Genomic DNA, 19,377 nt, shown 5'->3' with positions numbered 1-19,377 from the left:
CAACGTTGGGGTGTCATGCGCCATGATATCTGGCACATGCACAAAGTCACACAATTTAAGTACTGTTTTATCGATCTTTAGTGGTGAGATGTACGCTATTATTGTAGCACTCAATCACATTCTTCAGGAACACGTTGTGACGTCAGTGATATACTCAGCCTCCCTCAGCTCTCTGCGTGCAATCAGTAGTCTTGCAACACACAAGAACCTACTGGTCAGGCGGGCACGGTACCTAATGAGTCTCATACAAGGAAAAGGGTACAGCTTGAGGCTATGCTGGGTGCCAAGCCACGTCGGCATTCGCGGAAACGAGAAAGCTGATCGTGCAGCTGCAGCTGCCCAAGGAAATGATATCACACCTTTTGAAATTCCGTCTAGTGACCTGATGCTGCAACTCAAGAAAGACATCAACAAGAAATGGCAGGGTTTCTGGGCAACACAAACACACAACAAACTTCATACAGTCAAACCTCATGTTGGCGCATGTGTTCAACTTTTTCCAAAGCGACATCATGAGGTCCTATGGAGTCGACTGAGGCTAGGGCACACCTTTCTCACTCATGCACATCTTTTACGGGGAGAGGAAGCACCCGTGTGCACAAGGTGCGGAGCTGACCTTTCCGTTTTACACCTGCTCATTACTTGCCCTTTGTTTGAGAAACATCGTAAGCAGTGTTTCCCTTTCTTTTATGACCACTATTTGCCTCTTCACCCATCACTTTTGCTGGGTGATGAGGCTCTCGTTCCCTTTGAAAATGTTTTAAATTTTTTTAGAGAGGTGAATGTAATCAACCAGTTGTGAAGTTTTAGTTCACCAGTTTTACCTTCCAATTTACACAGAAGTGTAGTTACACAACTGTCCTTTTAATTAAATCACTATGCTCTTAACATAACCCATTCATGTATCATCATCGTATTTGGCGCACTATGATCTCAGTTGTCGCTGCGCCATTAAACTTACAATCAAATCAAAATCTTGCTTTTGTCACTCACTACCTGAGCCAGTTCAACTTAAACCACACGCTAAGTCACTGGAGGATGGCGAAAAGAGTGCTACGCTACCTCAAGGGAACCCGCAACGTTGGAATAACGTACAGCGCATGCAAGGAGCCAATAACAGCTTATACCGATGCAAGCTGGAACAAGTGCGGCACTGGCAGATCGAGGAGTGGTAACGTGTTCACAATGTATCTGGGTGCAATCAGTTGGAGATCGACGAGACAACAACTAGTAGCTTTGTCAACATGCGAAGCGGAATACATTGCGCTCACGGAAGGCTTAAAAGAAGGAAAGTAGATTAAAACGTTCATGGCAGAACTTGGATTCAATAACTATGGAACTCAGACCTTAGAAGTCCGTTGTGACAACCAGTCTGCCATCAGAATAACTGAAAACCCGATGTATCATCGACGAACAAAGCACATCGATCTCAAATCGCCAGAAATGAAGTGGAAAACAAACGGTTCAGCTCGCTTGCTACCTCTCTATCCTCTCGTAAACGGTTGAGGATCACATTCTTACGCACTGACATGATCGCCGACGCTTTGACGAAACCAGTGTCGAACGCAAAGAACACCGTGTGCGGCAAAGGATTCGGCTTCACGAACTTTCCTTGATGTGTAGGATTTGCTGGACGCAGGGGGGCATTTGTTGGGCTGTATCTTTTGCGTCTAGCGCAAATCCTTTATTTTCGGATTAGTTATCTTTTAATAATAAAAGGCCCGAGCAGCGCGAGGTGTGTGATGACAAAGTGGTGTACCACATTCTCTCGATGAGTGGACCGAACTGAATTTCTGACTGATGCTCTCTCGGCAGTGTTGAAGCCACACGCACAGACTGTCCACGGCATGAAACCTCAACAAGCCTTTGTTGTGACGCTGATGCTGTTCATAATTGTCACAAAAAAAGGCGTACTTCTCCAGTTTTCAACAAGTCAGGGCAGATAATGATGTCATTCGGGATGATGGTTAGCTATTAGCGTGCAATGCGGTTATGTTCATTTTTAAGCGTGTGTCTATCACAGTTTTAGAAATTACAGTGCCAGATAATCTTTTATGACCTTGTGAACAGCATCCATGCCCCTCCTATTCCAGTGCACAAGGTCAGTCCTTGGTGCTGCCTTGTTGCGCCGACGTCTGTACCTCCTATGTACAAGTAAAGGTTTCAGACATCCCATGCAGCTCTGACAAGCTTGATCATTTTGCTAATTTACCTCTCGTACATGCCATAATTCGGGTTTCTGGGACCCTTTATGAAGATCTTGTGTACATCTAAGAGCTGAATGTCATCTGCAAGCGTTGAACATAATGGCTCGTACTTTTGTTTGAAAGGCATGAAAGATACTGTGAGACAGACGATTGCCATCGTGATCATCGTATCCGGCACGCTCGCTCGCTCCCGTTTCTGGAAGTTCCAGGACCAACCCGAATAAACAGTTTCTCCTTGCCCAAACCTGCTTCCTTGCCACATTTGGTGGAGGTGCTACCGTTCCCTGCCTACGCCCCCACTCTGGAGCTTCGTTCTGGCCGCTCCCTCACCAGAATGTCAACTGACGCCGTTACTGGGGGCGTTCGTCCTGTCCTTGCGCCAGCTCTCCGTCAGCGGGACCCATCATCATTCTCTGGTACGGACGGCGTTGACATCGACGAGTGGCTCGACACTTATGCTAGGGTTAGCGCCTACAACAAGTGGGACGACGCTACCAAGCTCACCAATGTCATATTCCATCTGTCCGACTTAGCCAAGACAATGTTCTTGAACCACGAAGCTGATTTTACTAACTGGTTCGCATTCAACACCAGTGCCCGAGAGTTATTAGGCCGCAAGCCTACCGGAAAGTGGATGCTGAGCATAAACGCTCCCATCGCGTGCAAGCTCCCGAAGAACCCTTACCGTCGTAAATCGAGAACGTTCTTTCCTTATGTGCAAAGGTAGACCCGAAGATGTCAGAGACCGACAAAATCAAACACATTCTCAAAGGCGTCCGTGGAGATTCTTCTTCAACTTCTTGTCAGGAAAGCTCCCACGACCGTCGCTGACGTCGTGTCTCTTTGTCGTTCACTTCAGGACGCAATAAATGCACGAATACCTTCCCTCCATGCGTTCTCGTCCACGCCCACGAGTATTTTTCCGGCGTCGCCCACTCTAGACACTATACGTAGCATGATTCGCGACGTTCTCCGCGAATAACTCGTGCGTGCAGGGATCCGTGTCGCACCGTTACCAGACCCTGTTCCCACGCTCACCGCGCCTCTTCGTTATGATACCTTCAACATCTTGTGCGTGAAGAAATTGCCCTCTTCTTCGTCAACTACATTCTCCTACGTCACGGCGCCCCGCGGGTTATCATCAGCGACCGTGGCCGTTCTTTCTTGGCCTCCCTGCTTCAGGAGATATGCCGGGCTTGCTTTGTGGTGCACACTCCCACTTCTGCCTACCATTCTCAGACAAATGGACTTACAGAGCGCTTTAATCACACCCTTGCCGATGTGCTGGTTTGTTACGTGTCTGCCAATCACACCAACTGGGACGCCATCCTCCCCTACGTCACGTTTGCCTACAATTCGGCCGCCAGCCCTTGTGCACCATCTACAGTTAATGATGGTTTCGTGCTGCAGTCCATTGAAGGCCCCTGCACATCGAGGGATATGAGCAGGGAGTGCAGTTTACGTTGTCTCGCGTTTCTTAGGGTACGGGTGATTTCATACAGTACTTTTGTGGTTGAGTCTTGATGCCTAAATCCATGTTGATGGGAATGGATGCTGTTGGTCTTGTGGCAGAAGTGCTAAAGTCGGTTGTGTATAATTTTTTTCCAGTAGTCTACCAATCAGTGAAAGTATAGTGATTAGTCTATACGAGGTAGGGTTGTCTGGGGGTTTGCCTTCTTTTGGCAAGAATATCAGTTTTCCACACTTCCAAATTCGTGGAAATTTGCCCTGCGTTAGAGCTGCGTTGAATAGTAGGAGCATAAAGGGCATACAGCTGCGGATGAGAATTGCCAGGATAGAGTAATTGACTTGATCAAGCCCGGGGGCCGTATGATGGTTCATTTTGTTAAATGTGTTTAGTATTTCACGTTCTGATATGTTAACATCGTTGTCAGAGTAATCCGTTGCGCCTTCAACTGAAGCTAGGTTGGCAGTGATCGTAGATGATGAGCCCAGAGCTGAGTCTGCTATTAGGCTTACAGATTCTTCTAAGGATGTCGTTAGTGTTCCGTCAGTCCTTCGTATTGACTGGATCAGTTTTGGGTATTTTCTCCGTCCTAGCAATTCTTTGAACCGTTGGTTGAAAATACTTTTTGGATTTAAATTAGAGCATATAGCGTCAAAGTATTTGGTTTTTGATTCTACAAGGGCTCGTTTGTATATCGCAACTTGCCTAAAGTATTGTTCCTTAAATGTTTTTACATTTTTGTCGTTACTTCGTTTGGCGCTTTGGTATTTACGTCGGAGTTTCTTGGTACTAGCCCTGATATCGGTTAGGTCCGAACTCCACCAAGCTGTTGTTGAATTACGGGGACGTATGCTAGTCATGTTTAGTTCTTTCAACAATCTTATCTTCTGAGTAAGGTCTCTAGCAGTATTGTCAATGTCAAGATGAACTGGGTTTGAAGTGGAGGTTATTTGGGAGAGGCAAGGATCGTTTTTGATAGCCACTTCCATCCGTTCCAAACTCTTAGCTGTTAACAGTCTAAGTGGCGGTCCTCTTGGACCTACTTTAAAGGATATGTATCTGTGGTCACTTGCAGATGGAGAGTCTAAGACCTGCCACTCGCTGCATTTGTCATATAAAGAAAGAGATACCATAGATAGGTCTATCCAAGAATTGAGTCTAGGTCCCTGAAAGGTTGGGGGAGACCCAGGGCGATTCAGGATAGCAAGATCGTTGACCATTATAAAATCAACTATTTGATCCCCGTTTTCTTCCAATATAGATCCTCCCCTGATAGGGACATTAAAATAAGAAGGAATTTGGTTTGGGAAGGGAAGAGAGTTGGACGAAGAGAGCCCCAGCCCAAGTACCACGGACTAAGCGTATCGCTCGGTTGCTGGAGGGCAGATTAATGCTACTATCTGCCAGCAAACCCACGGCCGAGAGAACGGCCGCGGCAAGACCGACGAGGAGGGAAAACCCCACCAAGCCCGACGTCCATTGATCTGCGAAGATAGCCGCCGTGTTGGTTCAGGTCTGACAAACCCCCATAAGCGAGACAAGTCCCGCGGAAGCGGCCAGGCTCCTGCAACGGCTTTTGTTTCTTTTGCATGTGAATTTGCCCACTGCCTATATTCTGATAGGGACATTGAAATATGAAAGAAGACCTCGAGGGTCTAATGGGGAGGGGAAGAGGGTTGGACGAAGAGAGCCCCAGCTCCGGTACCGACCCGAAGGTATACACCCGGACAAATGCTGGGGGGCAGAAATGAAGCTATCTTCCAGCGAAACCCCGGCCGAGAGGACGGCCAAGGCAGGACCGACGAGGAGGGAAGACCCCACCAAGCCCGACGTCCATTGATCTGCAAAGATAGCCGCCGTGTTGGTTCAGGTCTGACAAACCCCCATAAGCGAGACAAGTCCCGCGGAAGCGGCCAGGCTCCTGAACGGCTTTTGTTTCTTTTGCATGTGAATTTGCCCACTGCCTATATTCTGAGAGGGACATTGAAATATGAAAGAAGACCTCGAGGGTCTAATGGGGAGGGGAAGAGGGTTGGACGAAGAGAGCCTCAGCGCCAGTACCGACCCGAAGGTATACACCCGGACAAATGCTGGGGGGCAGAAATGAAGCTATCTTCCAGCGAAACCCCGGCCGAGAGGACGGCCAAGGCAGGACCGACGAGGAGGGAAGACCCCACCAAGCCCGACGTCCATTGATCTGCAAAGATAGCCGCCGTGTTGGTTCAGGTCTGACAAACCCCCATAAGCGAGACAAGTCCCGCGGAAGCGGCCAGGCTCCTGAACGGCTTTTGTTTCTTTTGCATGTGAATTTGCCCACTGCCTATATTCTGATAGGGACATTGAAATATGAAAGAAGACCTCGAGGGTCTAATGGGGAGGGGAAGAGGGTTGGACGAAGAGAGCCCCAGCTCCGGTACCGACCCGAAGGTATACACCCGGACAAATGCTGGGGGGCAGAAATGAAGCTATCTTCCAGCGAAACCCCGGCCGAGAGGACGGCCAAGGCAGGACCGACGAGGAGGGAAGACCCCACCAAGCCCGACGTCCATTGATCTGCAAAGATAGCCGCCGTGTTGGTTCAGGTCTGACAAACCCCCATAAGCGAGACAAGTCCCGCGGAAGCGGCCAGGCTCCTGAACGGCTTTTGTTTCTTTTGCATGTGAATTTGCCCACTGCCTATATTCTGAGAGGGACATTGAAATATGAAAGAAGACCTCGAGGGTCTAATGGGGAGGGGAAGAGGGTTGGACGAAGAGAGCCTCAGCGCCAGTACCGACCCGAAGGTATACACCCGGACAAATGCTGGGGGGCAGAAATGAAGCTATCTTCCAGCGAAACCCCGGCCGAGAGGACGGCCAAGGCAGGACCGACGAGGAGGGAAGACCCCACCAAGCCCGACGTCCATTGATCTGCAAAGATAGCCGCCGTGTTGGTTCAGGTCTGACAAACCCCCATAAGCGAGACAAGTCCCGCGGAAGCGGCCAGGCTCCTGAACGGCTTTTGTTTCTTTTGCATGTGAATTTGCCCACTGCCTATATTCTGAGAGGGACATTGAAATATGAAAGAAGACCTCGAGGGTCTAATGGGGAGGGGAAGAGGGTTGGACGAAGAGAGCCCCAGCTCCGGTACCGACCCGAAGGTATACACCCGGACAAATGCTGGGGGGCAGAAATGAAGCTATCTTCCAGCGAAACCCCGGCCGAGAGGACGGCCAAGGCAGGACCGACGAGGAGGGAAGACCCCACCAAGCCCGACGTCCATTGATCTGCAAAGATAGCCGCCGTGTTGGTTCAGGTCTGACAAGCCCCCATAAGCGGGACAAGTCCCGCGGAAGCGGCCAGGCTCCTGCAACGGCTTTTGTTTCTGTTGCATGTGAATTTGCCCACTGCCTATATTCTGAGAGGGACATCTCCAGTGCACAGGAAGAAAGAAAGAATGGTGCCCACCCCCGTACCACACGAAGTATCACAGGAGGGAGCACCGATAGAGACAGAGAAAGCTAAGAGAAAAAGAAGATACTAGAGTACAGGACAGAAAATAGATAGTATTGAAATAGGAAAAAGATAGGAATCACCCCTACCAACAATCCAGCGGGACCACAACCAGGGGAAAAGACTCGGCAAACAACGGCTTTAATTTTCATCTGTCAAGTAATACACAAAAAGTGCCATAAGCAAACAAGTGTGGATCGTCTTCTCCTCCGGTTATCGTCCGGTTATATAAACTTAGCTAAACCTTGAACATGTCCGGCTCGGCCCCAGCATCCACCCAACAGGTGCCGTGCCACATAACGTGAAGGGACACCTTGACGTCTGATAGGGACAGAAAAATAAGGAGAGAGGTTTTTTTTTTTTTTTAAGGGAATGGCATATAGTTGGGATGAAGGAAGAAGTGAACCTCCTGGCCTCTGTACAACCCGAAGATATCGCAGGGGTCAGGAGGGGAGAGGGAAAAAGAAGGAAGAAAAGTTAGAGAGGGTTGAGAAGAAATGAAAAGATGAGTTATCTTTGAAACCACAGTCAAGGGTAGAGGCTTGGCGATCAGCATTTATTTTGAAAAAAGTATTAGGGTATGATACATTGTGTTTTGAATAGCTATTACAACTTCCTCTAGCCTTAAGAAAGGTGGCTTCATCTGTTGTGCTTTGTCTTGATGTGACTCTTGTAGTAAGTGTCTTGAAATTGGAGTGGGGTTGTTGGCTTGGAGTTGCTTGAGCCTTAGATGATTTGGATGTTGAAGAAACCTGTAAAGCTTATCAGATGGATTAGGATTTGGGTTTGTAAAGTTATTAAATTTATTAAAAGTTGTGTAATTTGATTAGAAGTAATAGTAGCCAAATGATTGCTTTTTGTGACTTCTCCTTTTCAGGATTTGGTGGTTGTCACAAAGTGTCAACCATTTGTATTTAAGTATTAACTGAGGTTATTATATGTTCTGCAAGGTTTTGAAGAATCTGACTAGCTTGTTTATTTAAAAGGATTTTTTCTATATTGGTAGTGTCGAGTGTACATTTGATATGTTGTTCAATTGCTTTCCTGTATTGTAATGTAAGGGGGCATTCAGTGATGTAATGTATGTTGTCTGCTTTGGATTTATGACATTTACAGGTAGTATTTGTACTTAGTTTAAATCTGTCTAAATATTCAGGAAAATTTCCGTGCCCTGTTAGAATTTGGGTAGTATAATGAGTGGTAGGGAGTATGTCTTTAACTTTGGTTATGTCTTTAAGCCAAATTTTTAATTTACTGTTGGATAAATTGTAATCCTCTTGTATTAGTTTTTGTGATTTATTTTTGAGTAGAGTTTTAACATATTTTTTAGAGTAAGGTATAAAAGTTATTGTGTCAGGACTTCGGGCCTCATTTGCTAATTTGTCTGCAATGTCATTTCCTGTTATTTCGGTATGTGAATGTATGAAATTGAAATTTATGTCATAGTTAGTTTTTGTGAGTGTTATTAATTGGTGTAAGTCTTGAATTCTGGGATTGTTGTGTTTTTGATTTTTTAGGGCTGTTAAAACTGATTGGCTGTCTGAAAATATTTGAAATTTGGTTGAGGAGGGATATGTTTGTATTTTGTTTATAGCTTTTTTAATTGCAAAAAGTTCTGCATCAAATATGCTAGAGTTTTCTGATAATCTGTGTTTTTCTTTATATATAAGTTCTTTATCTAGTAGGATACAAAAAGCTGCGCCGATGGTATTATTGGCTTTAGAACCATCGGTGAATATAGTATATCCTTTGTAATTTACTTTGTTTGGGCTGTGGAAAATGAAATTTGATATGGTAGCTGGATGTATCTTCCAGGTGTCATAATCTTTTTCGAATCTGTCTATAGTTATGTTAATGTTATCAACTTCAATATCTTTTTTACCGTTTTGTAGTTTGTAAAGTTGGCTTTCTATTGTTGCTTGTATATGACTGGGAGTGACATTACTTAATATTTGTAAGTTTAGATTGCTAACTGTTTTGTATACTTGACAAATTTTTAAAAAAGGAATTCTGTCAATTGAGTTGATTTTTCTAGTAAATGGGAGTTATTTTCTTCTTTCCACCAACTAGGGGCGGCATATAGAATAATTCTTTGGATTATGTTTGTGTAAAAGGTTTGCATGATGTGGCCTTTTGATTTTTTGTTTCCGTGAAAGATTCTGGAAAGAGTGACTGTTATTTTTTCAACTTTTTCTTTTATATAATTTAAGTGGGGAATAAAAGTTAGATGACTACCGTATATAATTCCTAATATTTTTAAAGTGTTTCTGTTAATTATTTTTGTTCGTAAATTTTTATACTAGGTGGCTTTGATTGGAATTTGTTGCCGTATGGTATTGTTAGGCAAGTAGTCTTTTGGGGGTTGAATTCAAGGTTTACTTCTGAAGCCCGGTGTGTAAGGGTTTGAAGATATTTGTTAGCTGAGCTTTCTATTTTTTGCCTTGAGGTACCGTTTATTATTAAAATTATATCGTCTGCGTATGCAATTAGTTTTATGTTTTCTTCTGTTGGAATTTGAAAGATTGAATTAATGGTTAAGTTCCATAATAATGGACTAAGTGGAGAACCTTGTGGGCATCCCACTTTACTGTCATATATTACAGTTGATGAAATGGCTCTGATTTGAACCTTTCTATCAGTGAGATAGTCTTTGAGTAGACTGTGTAGGTTACTTGGTATCTTATTTATTTCAAGTGTTTTTATTATTCCGTTATGATCTAGGGAGTTAAATGCCCCTTTAATGTCTAATGAGATTAAAACGATGTGTTGTTTATCTTTTTTATTATTTTGAATTTTATCGGTGATTTCATATAGTGCTTGAGTGGTAGATTTGTCGTGTCTGAATCCGTATTGTTGTGTATGTAGAAGGTTATTTTTGTGGCAGAAATGGTAGAGTCTATTGAAAAGTATTTTTTCGTAGACTCTAGAGAGGATTGATAAGATAGTTATTGGTCTGTATGAAGTGGGGTTGTGAGGATTTTTGTTTGATTTTTTAATAAAGGAAACCTCCCCTCTTTTCCATTCTTTGGGGAAGATTCCTTGTTCTAAACTGGCATTGAATAGAAGATTGAAGAAATCAGTTTGTTCTGGTTAACAAGTATTTAGAACCTATTTGGTCCATGCCTTTAGCTGTGTCTAATTTTATTTCTTTCGTTTTTTCCAAGATTTCATTATTTGTAATGTTTGGTTCTTTGTCTTGGTTGTTTTTACATGTTGAGTTGTTTGTTGGAATTGTTGTTTTTTGTGAAAAAGATGTTTCATGTAGAAGTTTTAGGGATTCTTCGGTGGAGGTGGTCATTGTTCCGTCGGGTTTTTGTAGGGTAGGTATAGGTTCTTTTCTTCTGATCTTGTTGGTGAAGATTTTATAAAGGTCGTTATATGGGGATTGGATGCTTTTAGTGTCTGGCTTAAGTTTTCCCAATATAAATTTTTGCATTAATAATTTCTTTTTTATATTTAGCTAGTTGTCTTTTATAATTTATTTCGAATGTTTGAGAATTAGTGGTTTTGATTTTGTTTTGGTATATGCGTCTGAGGTGCCTGCATAATTTTCTGTGTTCTGTTAAATTCTCGTTCCACCAGGGAACGGTTTGATGCTGATTGTTTTTAGTTGTTTTGCAGGAATTAGTCCAGTGTTGAATTCTTTTGTTTAATTCTGTGACTGTTTCGTTAATATTTAGGGTAGTAGTTGTGTATTGATTTAAAATGTATTGGAACCAGGGGTCTGTTTTAATTATGTTGTTGAGTTTAATTTGTCCTTTTCTAGTTAGTTTTCTTATTTTGCGAATTTCTTGTTTGAAAATTGTAAAGGTTATATAGTTATGATCGCTTCCTGTTTCTATATCAAGTACTGTCCAATCGGTTACGTCTTCATATATTTTTTGTGTAGTTATGGTAATATCAATCCAGGATTGGCCTCTTGGTCCCTGGAATGTTGGGTTGGAGTGTGGATTGTTTGCAATAGCTAAATCGTTGGCTAAAATGAAATCTATAAGGTCTTCTCCTCGCTGATCTGTATCTAGACCCCCCCATAGAGGGTGTTTGGCATTGAAGTCGCCTCCTATTATGATATCTGTTTTTATTTTCATAAATTAATTGTTGGACAGTGTGTAGGTCATTGATGTCTTTACTTGGTGAGAGATAAAGGTTTATAATAATTACAGAGCAGTTTTTGTTTTTTTAATTTTATAGCTATTAAACTATCTTGGACTATTAAGGGTAAAATGTCATAAGAGTCTGTGTTTATAAGAGTGCTTACTTTTGGTTTTTCAGTTGTTTGTAATATTATGTATTTTTGGGGCAATTGTAGGATTTTTGTATCGTAATAATAGGGTTCCTGAATTAAAACAATGTTGGGATTTTTTTGTGCAAGGATCTTTATGAGAGTAAAGGCCCCTGCTTTTGAGTGTGCTTGGTTTGACTGTAGTACGGATAAAGCCATTTAAGTGTTATTGAAATGATGGGTTTGTGGTATTCCGCCTTTACCATTGTTCTTGAATGCGTTGTACTTGGGCGATGTAAGTTGGGCAATTTCTGTCGTAATATTTATGGTCCAAGTCTACTGGGGTGCGGCTGTTCATATTGCTTTGTAGACAAGCCCTACACCTGGGTTCTTCTGCTTTGCAATCTTCTTCCTTGTGGTTATTACCACAAAAGGGGCAGAATATTTGCGTACCTTTGCAGAATTTTGCCACGTGTCCGTAGGTTAAACATTTGGTGCACCGTTTTACGTTGTAGTGCTCCTCCACGATGCATCTGGACCATCCAATTTTTATGGTTCCTTGCTTTGTTAGTGTGTAGTAGGCTTCTTTCGGTAGTGAGATGAATGCTGTTTGCGTACCATCTCTTTCAGATCTAACATATTTAACGTCGATCTGGTCCAAGTGTTCCTGGAGATCATTACCGTAGATTAGTTCGTTCTTTATATCCTTTTTCTCCATACCTTCTTCGATGAATTTGACTTTAACTTCTGGTCGTGGAGGTGTGTTGACTTTAAAATTGCCGCATTCCCTCAAGTTGTCGCTCTCATTGAAGATCCTTTCTATTTTATTTATGTCTTCCTTCTTGCGACTTTCCACAATGAGTAGTCCTGCCTTTGTTGGTCTGATCGTAGCGTCAGTTAACTGGACTTCTGCCTCAGTGAGTTCTTTTTTGAGTGTGCTCGATAGGTTTTTCAAGCTTTTCCCTTGTTTAGGCTTGATTGTAGCTGAAGCAATTTTGAAGGTTTTAGTCTTTTGGCTGTCATTGTTTCCTTTTGTGGTTTCAGCGTATGAGACTGGTGCATTGCTGCCCTGGGACTCCAGGTTTTGTAGAGTCTGGCTGAGTGCCTGGGCTGCTCTTTCCACTTCTTTACGTCGGGCCTTTTCGGTTGCCCGCTGGAGGTTCAGGGAGCGTATGAGAGCCTCATACTTGTGAAATACTGCTCTCATAGCTGGTCTTTTTTCCCTTGGCAATTCATGTTCCGCGTCGATGTAGTTGTCACGGAGGTATATCTGGTCGGTTGTCGATTGTAGAATTAGTGTTTTCCTCTTGCGTGTTTGCAGTTATTTGATCTATTTCCTCTGTATGGTCTCGGGTAAGAGGGGGAAGGGGTCTTCCTTGTCCTCCTTTGATTCAGCTCTTTGTTTCTTGTGTTTTTTCTTCTTCTTGCTTCTCGTCTTTGGTTGTTGCGTGGTCGTGATCGGGTCGTCTCAAGATTCCTCTGAGCTGGAGTCTCCATCGACCTCCGTGCCTTCTTTTCCTGCTTCCTCGGACTCCTGTCTCCTTCCCTCTTTGATCTTGGGCATTTTTAACTGTTTCCTGGTTCGATTCTATGCTTTGATTCTAGGAGATGGTAACTCCAGCATGAGTCTAGCCAGTTAAGGCTTGTCCTAGGTAGTCTGTACTTGTTTTGATGGTTTGGTGACTTTAAAACCGAATTTTCGGTGATTTCCGGTCACTTTTCGGCGTTTTTACTTTTCTGCTGTTACTTTCTGTTTTGTTCCTCTTCTCCTTTGTATAAGCTGTCTTCTACTTTTTTCCGCGTGTTGATTGGATAATTATGTCCAAAGTTATAGTAGTTCTTGTATTCCTCCGGATTTAGCTTCAGTAAGGCAGGGTTTTGGTGCCTTCCTCCACAGTTGAAGGCAAGCTTCTTCAACGAATGGAGGGGTATGTGGTCTAGGGTTGTTTTCCCTGTTGGCGGCGGTAGTGTCGCCCTCCTTCCGGGAGAAAGTCGCCCGACCAAGATGGCGCTGCCCTAGTGGGTTTGTTTACTATCTGTTTATGTCTGTATCTTCAAAACTACTGGGCGGATTTCCGAAAATTTATGCTTTTTGGAAATCGGAAGTTTAGGCCTTTCGTTTGGGATATAGATTATCACTCTAGCACGCTGGAGATGGCTAGCGGGCCCTGCCAAAATTAGGCCTAGCTTCGTTGTTCTCAAAAACGTTGATTTTATAGTAAATCCTAGTGATATGTAGGAAATGTAGCTCACCTCAGGTGCCTGAGGGCTTTATCGTGGCGCGGCAAGTCCAATTTTCACTGGATTGGGCATTTGGATAGCAGATTTTCGTAGATTCGCAAGAGCACTGGTAGATGTTGATCCATTCGTGCGCGTCACTAATTAGATGACAGTGAGACAGTGGGAATCTCGTTAATCCAGTGAATTTTCTGCTCCAACGTGTATGAATGTGACCTTCAGTGTGTTGAATGTTTTATACACGCCCGCGCTGTCCGTTTTCATCGCCGAGAGTCCCCGAGGTCGTTCGGCACATCAGAGGTAGGGCTCAATCTGGTTTACACTTCGCAAGATAGATTTCTAGAATAAACTCCTAAAAAAATCACGCAAAAATCCACGGTGTAAAGATATGTAGTAGAAATAAACTGCTGCGACATGAACGCTTCAGATTCAAACTTTCAAAATTAATCGTCCCTGATTGGTCGACAGGCACGGCAGCCCCAGGGCAGCGAATGCTTCTTGCTCCCGCGTATGAAAATAGTTCCCAGAAGCGTGTGGTTCTTTGCGGAGGCATAGGAACGAGAGTACCGAGTCCGGGCGAATCGCTTGCTGTATTTTTCGCTGGGTATCAGGATTCTGTTGACATTGCAGATAGTGGTTTTGCTCGGCTGTCGAATTTCAATATGTCGAACTCTGAATACGTGTCGTCAGTGACCAAAAGAGCTCCCGGTGTCGGCTCTAGCTACTGTGGACTCCTGCCATATTGTGAACATTGTCGCGGACGTCGCCATTCTCCTACAGGGCTGCTTTGGTTCTAAAATCGGAGAGGTGAAAAATGGCAATCGACGAAAAAGCCCGATACCGGTACCTTGTGGATGTGTTGTGTTTGTCCGTCTGTGTGTGTTCCAGCCTCAGAACCGTAGAATTGTGACATCGGAACCTGCTTCTGTACTTTCTCGCGTGTGGTTTTTCCTGGAAGCCTACGTTCTGATAAATGCAGGAAACTGGTACTGGACAGGCTCTCGAAATGCCTTTCTGCAAATAATCTGCATACGAGTGTGACGAAACGGTTTGTTTGTTTGCAAGAAAAAAACATTTCGTTCTCATGAATAACTTAAGTCACGAGAGGTGCCTTCATTTTCTGTAACCAGCTGTTGGTGTTGGTAATCTTGGTGTGTAACATAATAATATTCGAATTTCAGGAGCATGCACGTTGATTCACGCGCCTCCCTAGACAACGATTTGGCATGCAAAAGCTGCAAGAGATGAATCTAGATATAATGCTTCAAGCACTTTGTTCTCACTGATCTTTGAATGCCCAGGGACCTAAGAATGCCATTTTCAAAGTCTGCCTGCACCTGAAAGCAGAAGTGTGAGAAATGAACGGCACCCTCTGTTGTATTTGTGTGCCTTCCTTTCTGTCCTATGATTTCACATTCAGAAATCTCCAAGTACGTTTATTAACAGATCATTTCAAAATCTATCTAAGTCTATCAAACAAGCCATGAGTCATTTGTCCATTCAGTGTGCGAACACGGCAGACGCAGAATTGTACCATTATACGTTCGATTATTTTTTACTATCGAAATGCAACGAAGGAATACCTCCTTGAGAGCTAGTTATGTTGTCGAACATATCCTTAATAAGGTGTGACAAGGGAAATACAACAACTGTAGCTTTGAAGCAGGAGTTTGAGACTTTGAGGGAAGTTTTGGCGGCCATGCTGCATGTTATAAATACGGATCGAAGAGCGAACTCGGTGTATTATTCGCTATGGTGAGAGAGAACGTGACAAAGACTAACTGCTTACATCAGAACTTTTCAATTTTCACACTGAAATCATTGGACTGACGCTAGTACTGCGCTTCATTCTTCAAAAATGGAATTCAATCATTCGTAGCGTACAGAAATTTGCTCAGCTCTCTGCATGCTATTTGTGGACTGCACTGAAGAAAAACACTCTTGTCCAGCAAGTGCGATGTCTTGCAACAGAATGCTCAACAGGGGTCAACACCTGAGCCAGCCATGTAGGCATACAGGGGAATGAAAAGGCTGACCAGGCTGCTGCTGAAGCCGCTCTCTTGGGAGAGATTGCTCCTGCTTGCTTTCCCCATCATGATTTGAGACCCATACTGAGGAGGGCGATCAATCATAACTGTCAGGAATCTTGGACCACACAAAATGATAAGTTCCACATGGTAAAACCCTATGTGAGGAGACACACGTCAAGTCAAACCGTTTACAAGACACATTAGCGTGTCGACTCAGAATTGGACACACTTCCTTGACACATGGCTTCTTATTCTGACGTGAGGACCCTCCTGAATGTGTGGACTGTGAAGTTCTGCTGACCATTTCAGACATTCTCTGTACATTTCCCTCTCTTGAGGAACAGCGCGAGGTACATTTTCCACAATTCTACAAGCGTTTCCTGCCATGAACCATTTGTGTCATTTCAAAGGTATTGCGCTTTTTACAAGACATTAATATTCTCAATAATCTTTGATGCCTTACCTTGTCCATTTTAGGGTACCACAGTTTGTTTTATTTACAAACATAGTTTTCGTTTAATTACAACAGTATATTTTTAACTAAGTTTCATGTACTCACCAGCATTTGGCGGATTATGCCCTAAGTTGTTCCTGTGCCAAAAAACAATCATCATCGTCATCGTTTCAGAACCATGGTTTTCGAAGCTCCTCATCCTTCAGGCTGAAGATCAGTCAAACCCACTAGCTACCCTGGCGTCGGGAAAGTGGCGCCCCCATCGCCCGGCAGTATTGCCGCAGTAGTCCTCTCCCGCAATTACGGTAGGGTCGCCGCGGGAGAGTTGACCCTCGCATATAGCTGCGCGTGGCTGCCAGATATCCGGGGAAACCGGGGAAAGGTAGACCCTGGTAGTTGAGTGGATCCAGAGGTTGTTTTGGACCCTTCGTTGCCCCTCTGGGAAAGGAACACTACACTTTGGCCCCCAGCTTCCAACATACGGGTGGTCCTAGAAGGCCCGGCAAGGACTATTCAGCCAGTCGCCATCTCTCTTTTCATTTCTTTTTCTCTCTCTCCTGAAGCCCACTTCTTTCTCTTTTCACCTTCTTCGGCGGCAAGGGTCAACCTTGGGCAGTACTTCTTTCTTTAGAAAACTGCTCTTGGGTATAGTGCAGAGGCAGTGTTAACGTGTGGGACACGTTCCCTCGTGGGGCTCCATGGTGGGTGACACACCTGCTGCACCAAGTCACTTCGTCCACTCTATAGCGCCAAACATGATAGGCACCGCACCGAAGTGCAAAAATTGCAGTATTTTAGTTCCACTCCAGAACCATGGTTCCCGAAGATCCTTATCCTTCAGGCTGATCAGTCAAAACCACTAGCTAGTGTCTCTCCCTTTCTCGTTGCTAAAACTCCCAAACAAGGAATAGGTAAAGTGTACAATGCAAGAAATTGAGAACTGGTGACGTCCACATTGAGGTGAGGAAGCAGAGCTCAGAACTATTGTCAGTAAAGCAGATTGGCAATATTCCAGTCCCCGCAGGGGGCACCGGCTTCGGCTGGTGTTTGGTGAGTGGCGCCACTACGGACCCCAGCACCAATCCCAAGATGTTATTCGTACCATGCCGAGGGGATTTAAGGTGAAGGGTAGAAGCTTTGGACGGTGGCCCTCGGGGTCTTGGTCAAGCCCCGGCTTGTGGGTTGTTACAATCTCCGGGACCTTCCCGTACATTTGAGCATGAAATGTGGGTGACATTTGGGATTGCTCATTTCATAAGACGTGTATGGGAAAATCGTTCTTTAATTCTGACTTTGGGGCAATGCGCCCCCGGACCGAAATATTACAAACTGCATCTATACAGTCCAATGCTCTGTACATTGTTCTGGCATGTTGTGATGCTGAAAAAGATAAAAACATACCACTGGGGAAGATGTCACCGTTTTTCATTAAAAAAGCGGTGGCGTCTCTGTCTAAAAATACTGTAGAAATAAAACGCATAAGATTTGGAAACCTGCTTATAAAATGTACACACGAAAAGGACCGTGAACGTATCCTGGAGACTCACAAGATGATGGGTAAAAGCATTTCAGCTTCCGTGCCTAAAACATTGAACACCTGCAGAGGCGTTATTTCAGTGTCCGGGGTGATTGATGTACCGTCTGAACAGATCTTGATGGAACTTAAGGAACAAGACGTCATAGATCTTCGTAAAATCAAAATACGTAAAAATGGCGTGCACCACTACACGCAACATACTGCTGACTTTTGACAGACTGACACTTTCATGAAAGCTAAAAGTAGGCTACCTGTCAGCAGATGTCCGACCCTATGCAGCAAACCCATTGCGCTGTTTTCGGTGCAACAGGTTTGGACATGCTGCAGATGTGTCGTGGCTCTGCTTGTTGCGCACTGTGTGGCGAGACGAGCCATGAGACTAAGGAGTGTAAAGGACTAGACCGTTGTGTAAATTGCTCGTCCAGCCATCCATCTTACTCCAGATCATATGCGAAATGGAAATATGAAAAAGGGGTCATACACGTCAAAATGACGCTAAAGGTAAGCAATCCAGAGGCCAGAAAAAAAATGGTATCTTCAGTGTTTTTTGGAAAGTCCTTAGTGAAACAAAAGCATTGAAGCATTGAAACAAAAAAGAAAACTTGTCGCACAGTATACACAGACAGATCCCATAGTAATCAGAGTCAAGCACAAGTGAAAACCAAGGAGGGAAAGATACACCTCCAACCTCCTATATGGTGTCACTGTCAACAACACCACTTCCGTGTCCTGCGGCAGCAGCTGCACTCTCTCAAATCTCCTCAGTGGCGTCCCCTTCAGATACGCCACCTTCGTCATCACTAACCTTGGAGCATAGCCCTATGGATTGTGATGACGACATGAGCTCGCAATGCTCGGTCACGAGTGGGAGCCCCAAGACACAACAACAACCTTTGGGTCAGCAATATTTCCCTCCCTAATATATCGCCCAAAGAATTGGCTGCTGTTCGGAAAAAAAAAGTTCGGAAGCAGCTAATAACAGGCCCAAAGAAAAAATAGGCGTTTCTTTGAGCGGCCCAAACAAGTATATATAACTGTATAATTTTCCTGGTCGCCAAAAGTTTGCTGTACATACCTTTCTCCTTGGTGCGGAATTGTGGGCGGAAAGATCCTCCAGTGGAACTGCCGTGGGGTAGTTTCCAACCTTGATGATGTACACGATCTTCTGTCCAAATACCTGCAGCATGTTCTGCCTTCAAGAAACATATTTAAACACAGGTACACCAGGTTCACTGCGTAGGCATAATATTTTTGGAAAAGACCGATCAAATACATCCGGTTCATCTGGGGGCAGATGAAACAACAAAAAACTAAATGATGAACAAACGAAATTCACCTGACTAGAAAGTTGCAGGCTGTGGCCGTGCAGATGTGTTTTGACAAAATCGTCACCATCTGCTCAGTTTACTTCACACCATCAGAAATCTACACACAAAAATACATACAACATTTGTGTGGCCAGCTTCCAAATCCTTTTATTCTTGCAGGTGAGTTTAATGCCCATAACCCGCTTTAAGGCAGTGCAAGGAGAGACACAAGATGAAAATTATAGAGAGACTTCTGTTGACATCGTCTATATGTCTCTGTGATACCGGAAGACCCACGTACACGACATTCACCTACTCAATGCTTCTCAGCATTATATCTATTAGTCCATTAGACCATAACTGCTGCAAGATATGGAATGGAGAGTTAGAGGAAAACGCAAGAGAGAGTGACCACTTGCCAGT

General features: G+C 44.1%; 1 protein-coding gene across 2 annotated transcripts; it reads right to left on the bottom strand.

Annotated features, from left to right (window-relative positions):
- Window positions 1-7,703: 7,703 nt before the first annotated feature.
- Window positions 7,704-13,541, bottom strand: LOC135371677 (uncharacterized). 2 transcript variants are annotated; one of them, XM_064605652.1, is made up of 2 exons: window positions 11,652-13,541; window positions 7,704-7,918 (listed from the first exon to the last, which is right to left on the bottom strand). In XM_064605652.1, exons 1-2 carry the CDS (start codon window positions 12,593-12,595, stop codon window positions 7,723-7,725), a joined length of 1,140 nt encoding a protein of 379 aa, XP_064461722.1. In that variant the 5' UTR covers window positions 12,596-13,541; the 3' UTR covers window positions 7,704-7,722. The 2 variants fall into 2 exon arrangements, with proteins under 2 accessions (XP_064461722.1, XP_064461723.1); XM_064605653.1 differs by having other exon boundaries at window positions 11,842-13,541.
- Window positions 13,542-19,377: the final 5,836 nt, after the last annotated feature.

This window comes from Ornithodoros turicata, unplaced genomic scaffold (genome assembly GCF_037126465.1).
Source record: "Ornithodoros turicata isolate Travis unplaced genomic scaffold, ASM3712646v1 Chromosome12, whole genome shotgun sequence".
Taxonomy (NCBI): Eukaryota; Metazoa; Arthropoda; class Arachnida; order Ixodida; family Argasidae; genus Ornithodoros; species Ornithodoros turicata.
Note: the sequence above shows the minus strand (reverse complement) of the source record. Positions and strands in the feature narration are given on the sequence as shown.

Excerpts from the sequence above, each read along its gene's own strand:
- LOC135371677 (XM_064605652.1), bottom strand. The coding sequence starts at position 12,595 with ATGAGAGCAGTATTTCACAAGTATGAGGCTCTCATACGCTCCCTGAAC. Across the intron at positions 7,919-11,651 it reads CAACGCATTCAAGAACAATG|GTTTCTTCAACATCCAAATC; the intron begins GTAAAGGCGGAA and ends TAAGCTTTACAG.